Raw genomic sequence first — 8549 nt, 5'->3', positions numbered from 1 at the left:
ATATCTAATTTAAATCTGTCCTCTTTCAGCCTAAAGTCATTCTCCCCAATGGAGGATGTTTAGAGGTGTGTACAGGCAGCTGATGCACCTGTGCAGGTATCGCCTGTGTAAAGCAGATTATTCCACACATTTAATGTGCATTGCAAAAGTACAGACCAAAGACACAATTCCTTTTGCTCCTTGTAATTGGGAGCCATGCTGGATACAGCATAAAGGTTTTTACACTTCCAGATTCTTACTGAAGAGATTCACTTTGAGGAATTAAGCAATCACATAGTAGATATTTGTGATACATCTTCATGAACCAGTTGCTCTGTGCACCTGGCCTGGCATAATTCACTGTTTGGAGACAGCTCAGGAGGTGCAGCTGATGTCAAATGCAATAATCCCAAATGTTTTAGTGATAGCTCCTGGGGAGAGCAGACTATTCATAGCCCTACTGCATCATCCTGCTCCTTGTTTTACAGTAATATTCCCTCTACTGATATGGATCCCAATGGGTTTGATACATCCACTTTCCATTTAAACCAACAGCATCCTACCCATGGACTATTAGAGTAGTGCAAAACACCTTTAAACACCTGTCTGTGGAGAGTCCTTGATACCTGAGAGATTTCTTCTCTCAGCTGAAGTTCATATGAGTTTGTACCTTCAGGCAGATTCCTCCCAATTAGAACATGCTTCCTACCTTGTTCTGATGCAGCTCAGCTTTGTTCAGGTGGACAACACTGACACAAATCTAATTAGTTTCTCCTAAAAGTACCTACAGCCACTAACCCTGGTCTCCAAGCCTCTATCTTACAGCATTTCTGATTTTTTAAATTAATTCATGAAAAAAAAAAGTTTTTTAGATTTTTATTAAAAGCGAAACTCAAATAAAAGAAATACCCATCCATCAAAATGTTTAGAATTTTGGGGTTAGGACCAATAATGAGTCAGGTAGTAAGACACATAGTGAATTATGTGCTAATCCACATCCTTCAAGGTGGTCTACAGAGAGTACCAGGGCCAGTTTTCCTAACCTCCTGTGCTTGCCCAGCACATCTGCATTCAGAACTTGTTTTGAAAATAACGTAGGGGATCAAAACCTCTCTCTATTTCAAAAGTGCAACACTAATCCTCTTCCAGTCCTTGAAACTCAGATCTGAGACCCAATGAACTCTTAAACACAGAAACTCTGAGCAGTGCCTGGCTTGATTCTGCCATTTACAGAAAACTTTATAATCTGGGTGCAGAGCATTACCCAGAGCTTCTGTCTTTCAAGAGACTAAATATTTACTGTGTAACAGCAGGGACTCTGACATTTTTTATTTATAATGCTCATTATCAATGTGGTGGGAAATATTAACAAGTTCACAGGGAGTTTTCTGCATCATGGATTTAATCATCATGCTGATGAATATTTCTGGGTTCTCCCTAACTTCTATTGATATGATTCAGGCATAGCCTGTAAAAAAAAAAAATCAGTATTAAGAACTGTCTTATCACAACCAGTTTCTTTTGCAGCAAATGTGCATATTTCCTGTAAGGGCCTGATCTGTCTGGCCTCAGAAGCAAATGCATTGTGAATGTGTTTTCTGGCGTTTGTGTCAGTTAGACAATTCATGGAAGAAATATTAAGTACTGCTGAATGCAAAGAAGTTGTTTATGCTTCAGAAAGAACTGAAAGCTTAAAACTTGGCATGTAGAAAAATTGTTGCACGTTTGGGTTGTCGTGGTACTTAGTCCTAAATCAATGTTGTCCATTAATGTTGGATTTGTCTGGAGATAGATGGGTTTATGCTTTGTCCCTGAATACATCTTTACCAGTGGCATCCCTGTTAAAAACTATAGGGTGGTGGTTTAGCTGTGAAATTGTTGTCTTTGCTTTTGTCATAAACTGACTGCTTTAAATTCTCAGGGGTGAAGTTCACTGTGCTGTCCCAGCCATTTGCCACCTTCCCTGTGCCCATGAGAGCCAGGGCCAGCATGATTCTCGTTGTCATACTGGGATCAGCAGCATCTTCATTCACCATTGTTCTTTCATTCTGCTGGTTCAGGAAGAGCAAAAGCCACAGTAAGTTGGGAATATCCACAAAACTTTATACTTGCAGACTCATTGTTCTATTTAACAAACCCCCAGAGTGGCCACAATGGATTTCAGACAATAGAACTCAGAAAAATCTGTGGGAGGTTCAGTATTTAGGATACAGTTCGTAGTGTATGCAGAGACAAGAGCTGGGCTTCAATAATCAGTGTGGTTCCCTTCCAACTCAGAATATTTTATGATTCTGTGGTAGTTCAAGGTTATACAGATTAATGCCTATAAAAGGTGTCTGAGTCCAGACAGATGTTTCAAAAAGTTTCTTCTTGGAAATGATTGTTAAGCACTGGAAGAGGCTGCCCAGGGCAGTGGTGGAGTCACCATCCCTGCAAGTGTTCAAAAGTGAGTGGACATGGCATTTGGTGGCATATATATATATATCTCCAAGCAATATTCTACTCCATATTCAACAATATGTTCAAATTTTGCTTGAATTAATAATTTTTGCTGAGCAGAGGATGCACTGAGGGTGATGTGACTGTGTGTTTCACTGTAGAAACGAGGACTGAACAGCCTCATCTCCCACGGGACAGCACCAAGAGACCCAGCGAGCAAGCACAGCCTCCAGCAGCTCCCACCAAGCCTTGCTGCAATCAAGGACCAAATAAAAGTGGAGTGTCTGTAGCAGGAGGTGAGACTGTAATTCATAAATGATTGGACACCAAAAGAGTCAGTTTATGTCTTTTACCATGATCAGATGTTCCCTGGGAAGTGATGGAGTCACCATCACTGCAAGTGTTCAAAAATGAGTGGGATGTGTCAGCTGGGGAGAGGTTTAGTGGTGAATACAGTGGTGCTGCCTTGATGGTTGGATGCAATGATCTGAGAGGGGTTTTTTCCACCCTCAATTCTAAAATTTTATAGGTTTGTTTAGGAAAAATGGCACAATCTCAAAAAGCCTATCTCTTTATTGCCTCCTCCTTCTCTTCCCTGTTTTTTTTTTTCTGTTTGTGATTTCATGTCCTTTAATACAAATGGAGTGAAGTCCCAGCTACACTGATGGCAGCAGCACAATCCCCCTTACAGTCATGCTGTGATTTTGGTGTGTTCTGTGCAGGGACAGGGCCTGGATTTCAGTGATTCTTTTGGGTTCCTTCCCCACAATCCAGGATATTTGATGATTCAATGAGTCCATCATTTCTCCCAGCATTTTTGGACTAGGGCAGGGACCAATACTCCCGGTGTACCCTGGAGGAGCAGGGCTCCTCCCTGCCCACATCTCCAGGTGCTGCAGGGGGACCAGAAGCTCTGGGCAGGTCTGCAGGTTGTGAAGGACTGTGAGTTAGACTGGAGGTAAGAAACCCACACAGGGCTCATTTGCACGGTCCTGTGAGTCCAAACCCAGCAGCCCAAACAGCTCCACTCCCACCCCCCCCACTCTCTGTCCCACTTTACTCCCCAGGGTCCTGCCCCAAACCACCCTTTCCCGCACACCTCCTCGAGTCTTGTCCTTTCATCATCTTCTGATCAAACCCAACTCCTTCTGAGGTCACAGGAAAGCAGACAGCCCCGGGGGCATGTGGCTGGCAGCACAAAGCTCTGGCTTCCCTTTCTGCAAGTGTGAAATGTTCTTACAGTAGTCGAGGGCTTTTTTTTTATCTCACCTGCCAACAGCACAGATCTAAGGGCATTCGGGTAACCCTGATGAACCCCCCATTTACTCTGTTTTGGGAATTTCTTTTTCCTCCTCCTTACCGAAGCCTGTGGATTACATAAGAGGCAGGAAGAGGCGAGCTGGAGTTTTATCTCCTTTTAATTAGTGTCTATCACAAAAGCAGAGGGAGAGAGAGAAGGAGTGAGGAAATTCTGCAGTTTATGTGTTTTGATATTTGCCATACTCTTCCAAAACACAGCATTCAGCTGTGTGCCTTAGGATACATATCTGCTATAAATTCATTTTTTATCTAATTTGTCTGAGATCTAAGCTTCCTGTGGAGGTCTGAGATCAAAGGATCTGATTCTGTCTGATGTTGGCTCTGACATATAATGCGTGCTGACTTAGTTCTGTCTATAAACTCACAGTGGGAGGCTGCCACTCTCCCTTGGCACCTTTACATAGTGAACTTTCATTTTGGCTGGGGAGGCTGACAGGTACAGCATTGATTGGAGCCGTCGTGTAAATAATTCATGGGAAGAATTTTTTTTGTCAGAAAAAGGCAATCCAGCCACTTAGAGTCTTTTAGGAATAGTTGCAAGACAAAAAGATTCCCCAATATGTTCAAATCTAAACAAGGATAACAATATCTTAAGTGAATTTAATACATATCACTTGGAAACATCTAATGTTTGATTCCCCCCTATTTAAAGTGCTATTGGTTTTGGAGAGAGAGAGAAGAAGAAATCAAAGCTCCACTCTTTTTGTTTAGTTTCTGCTTTGTAGCTCTTCCCCTCACAAGGAACAACACTTTTCTAATACAATTAAGTGTTCAGGGCCTTTATTTATTAATCACTACAATCAGAGTTGCAAAACAGAGATTTTCTCATTGGTGGGTGCTTCCAGTGGATCAAGGGCCCTGGATATTGTACCAAAAGGGACAGCCGAGGATGAAGATGAGGGAGAAAACAATATTCACAGTTATGCAGTACAGCAGGGAGAAGGGATCAAGACATTGCCTTGCCTAACCTTGGTCTAACAAGAAAAATATCCTTAGCTTCTTGTAATCATCTCTCTCTTGAACTGAAGAACTTTTGATGGACTAAGGTACTGTTAACAGAACACATCTGGAGGTGCAGGAACTTATTGTTGCTTTTTGCAATTTATTCTAGTGGTTCAACAGAGTGCTTTTATCCTCCTACAACTTACATTTCCAGCTTGAATCTTCTGCCCTTTCCCTGAACCTTTTCAGAATGGTACCTGACTGATTCTTTTTCTGAACTCCTTGGATGTCTTCAGCTAGAAATTGCTGTGTGTTCCTGAAAATGTAATCCCAGTCTGTAAATTGGGTCTTCCCTTGTGGCTCCTACCTTGCTCAGATCAGCTACTCCTCCTTCCTTTCTACCAGTTTGGGATTATCCCTTTTTTTTAGAAAATTTCGTCAGAATAAATTTCAGTTTGAATTCCAAATCACCAGTGGAAACTCTGAATATCTTCCATTTCAGTGGCAGAGTCTGGTACTGTCACACACCCTGAGAATTTTTTTCCCATATATAATTTCTGCCTGAGCTCTGTTAGCTGGTACTTAATCTAGTTAATCCTATGCTTTCGTGATATTGAATAGCTTGTATTTAATGTTTAAAAACCAGGAATCTCAAGGCAATACTTCATCCTTGAAACTGCTTCTATCCAGAAAACTTGTAGCCTCCTCCACTGATTCAGACTTGCTTGAAAAACCTTTTTTCCACTGTTGATAATGGCACCTTTGAAGATGAGAGAGTCAATAAATCTCCAGAACTAACATGAAGCTTTGGTATGAGAGATCATGACCTTATTATCTCGTTTATGTGTCTAAAGAGGAAAATTGAACCTGGTGATGTATGTAATTTGTACCTTAAATCAGCCAACTACCTAAAGTTAAAGCCAGCTTAAGAAGGAAAAGTGCTAAACATTATAATATGTCTGACTGCTGAAGTTTGGGAAACAAATTTCTGGTGGATTTCCAAGAGGTACAACCCTGAAATTTAGATTTATGTGTGTACAAGTTGAAAAAAACAGCAACACTCTTTAACAGAGCCCAAGCATGAAGTCATTGCCAGGGCTGTCAGAGTTCAGGTTGGTCAAGGAGTGTCTGCACAACCTTTCTGAAATATAATTTAATTTTAGGTGTTTTTGTGAGAAGCAGGGGTGGTGCTCAATGACCCTTTATGGGTCCCTTCCAATTTGAGATATTCTTAGATTCAGCAAATACAGTTCCAACTAATGAATCACAGGAAATGCAGAAGAGAATGAATCTGAGCAAAAGGTCCAAGCAGCCATGAGGCTGAATGTCACAGGCTGTTAAGGGTTAAACTGAAACGGGGAAACCCAAAACATCAGGAATGGTAATAACACATTTTCTGGCATTGTTTGTGCTAAGGACCTACAATGTGTGCAATGTGTGTGCTGACAAATGGAATAAAAAAATCTGATTTTGTCCATTCACACACGACACATTGACCAAGACTAGTTCTGGATTTGGAATGAGTATTAAAGGTTTGGGTGTAGGCTGATGGCATTTTTTTTTTTTTGCATGGGGGGAAGGAGAGGATTGCAAGAAAATTATAAATGTTTTTAGTATCCACATGAAGCTACAAATTAGGCTGCCAATCATGGCACACTCTGTCAGCTCAGAAATTATCTGCTATGTCACTACAAGTGACCCTACCTCTGCTATTGACAACCATTTGATAGATAAGGATGTAAACATTTCCACATGAAAACTGTGTAGTGTATATTTACCTTTTCCTGCATTTTTTCTATGTCATTTTTTAAAAACATCATTGCAGGTTACTGGCTCTGCCTTGACTAGGACTTGAATGTCAGAAATACAAAGTTCTACTCTAAGTTACAGCCTATTTCAAAAAGGGATGATGCATTTTATGGGTGTGTAGTAATAAAATATTATCAGTTTTAACAATACATAGCTTACTGAGAAACTGTATTCTATACAATTGATTATCAAACATTTATTAAAAATTTCCTAAATGCTGGAGATTCTCAAGCAGCTGTTAGTGTGTCAATAAGCACAAACCATCTGGGTTTGCTGTACTTTATTTATTTGTGGAAATAGCTAATTGTTGTTTGGCTTTGCCAATTTATTTCTGTCAAACTGAAATGTATGGCCACTGAAACTCTTTCTATAACAGTAACTGCTTTTTATTTAATCACAGAATCATGGAGTGGTTTGGGTTGGAAGGGTTTTTAATAATCACCTACCTCCTCCCACCCTGGCCAGGCACACCTTGCACTATCCCAGGTTGTTCCAAGCCCCACCCAACATTTCCAGGGATGGGACAGCCACAGCGTCCCTGGGCAACCTGTGCCAGTGGCTCACCACCCTCACAGAGAAGGATTTTTTCCCAATCTCTAATCTGAATCTCTCCTGTTCAGTTTAAAACTCTTCCCCCTTGTCCTATCATTGTCCGCTCATGTAAAATGGAGGGAAAAAATAAAAATTTATTGATGTCTTTAACACACAATAAAGGCATAAAAGGATAATATACATGAAGGTGGGGTCTCATAATTATTTTGAGAAAGAAACAAGTTTTTTTTTCACAGAGATGGAAGGAAGTGGAGCGGTGGGAGCTGCCACAGGACATTCAGAGGAGCTGAACCTGCAGCCCTGTGAAGCCACATCAGCAAGAAAGCCAAGCACTGTCCAGCCCAAGACAGGGAACAGACACACCTTTCCCTCAGCCAGGAAAGGTGACAGACACCAGCAGCCCCGTGGAGGAAGAGCTCCTGGTGACTCTGAGGAGCTTCAGCAGCCAGCAGTCCTGGGGTGCTCCAGCCAGGAGGAAATGCCCCAACCTTCAGCTGGGTACAGCCAGGAGGGAGAGAAGCCTGGCAGGGTGCCCCAATCCCAGAATGATGTCAGAGAGTGTGTGGCCATGGTGGCAGCAGAAGGGTGAGGCAGTGGAGGGAGGGGATGAACCACTGTGGTCACTGTGGGGCTGAGCCTTTTGCCTCTGTGCTCAGAGAAAACCTGCAGGTGTTGGGATGGGCAACCACACGGCCCCGTGGGCAAATGAGCCTGCAGCCAACTGGAGGCTCTTTGATGCTGGCCTTTCTTGGCTTCCAAAATGGGCTGGGTGGATCCAAACTGCCCTTTGAGAACAGCTCTCCTGACTCCTCCAAAACTCCCTCCAGGAGTTATTTTGGGGAATACTTAAGGGATCAGCTTTGAGATTGTCTTCAAAAGCAGTCAGGGATCAGCCTAACAACTCAACTATGATGTTCTAGCATGGATGTAGTCTTAGTGTCTTGAGCATTTCTGGTGAATATGAATATGTAAATAAATATAAATTTCCCATTTTTTCCAGCCATACTTTTAGTTTCAATCAAAGAACCTTAGTATGTACACAAACATTTTCCTTTTTTTTACATTTATTCAATTATCACTGTGTCTCAATTAAGTGCTTCCATAGTGCTCTAATTAAACCTGTTGTGTTTTGGTTTTTGTTTTGTTTTGTTTCTGGTTTTTTGTTTATTTGCTTGTTTGTTTTTTAGATTAAAATGTTTTACTGAGTAAAAATTGAAGGCATTGTTTTCTGACACCTTTAAATCACTGACTTGTTATGAACACTAGTCTTTATGGATGATGATAATAATAATAATAATGCTGCTGATATTCTTCAGTTGCTCAGGGAATTCCTCTGTGCTTTGCTTTACTGAGCTGGAAGATGAGGAACTTTATTATGCCTTCTCTGTGCCATAAAATTCTTGGTTGCAAAGTGTCCTGGTGGCACCAGATAAAATTTATACTCCTTTGCAGAAAAAAACTACTTAATCAGGAAGATGAGGTTTCTGGCCAGATCAGCAGTGGAAAAT

The 8549-nt window shown here is 41.4% G+C and overlaps 1 protein-coding gene across 1 annotated transcript in view; it reads left to right on the top strand.

Moving 5' to 3' along the window:
- The window catches only part of PKHD1 (PKHD1 ciliary IPT domain containing fibrocystin/polyductin), a 281842-nt gene extending 273587 nt beyond the window's left edge, over window positions 1-8255 (top strand). The window contains exons 63-65 of the mRNA XM_050971903.1: window positions 1901-2056; window positions 2580-2714; window positions 7278-8255. Coding sequence (XP_050827860.1) covers window positions 1901-2056; window positions 2580-2714; window positions 7278-7630 — 644 coding nt within the window. The 3' untranslated portion in view covers window positions 7631-8255. The remainder of the gene's footprint in view (window positions 1-1900; window positions 2057-2579; window positions 2715-7277) is intronic.
- Window positions 8256-8549: the final 294 nt, after the last annotated feature.

The sequence above is a fragment of the Serinus canaria genome, chromosome 3 (assembly GCF_022539315.1).
Source record: "Serinus canaria isolate serCan28SL12 chromosome 3, serCan2020, whole genome shotgun sequence".
In the NCBI taxonomy this organism is placed as follows: domain Eukaryota; kingdom Metazoa; phylum Chordata; class Aves; order Passeriformes; family Fringillidae; genus Serinus; species Serinus canaria.
The sequence above is the reverse complement of the archived record's forward strand: the minus strand, read 5'-3'. Positions and strand labels throughout refer to the sequence as shown.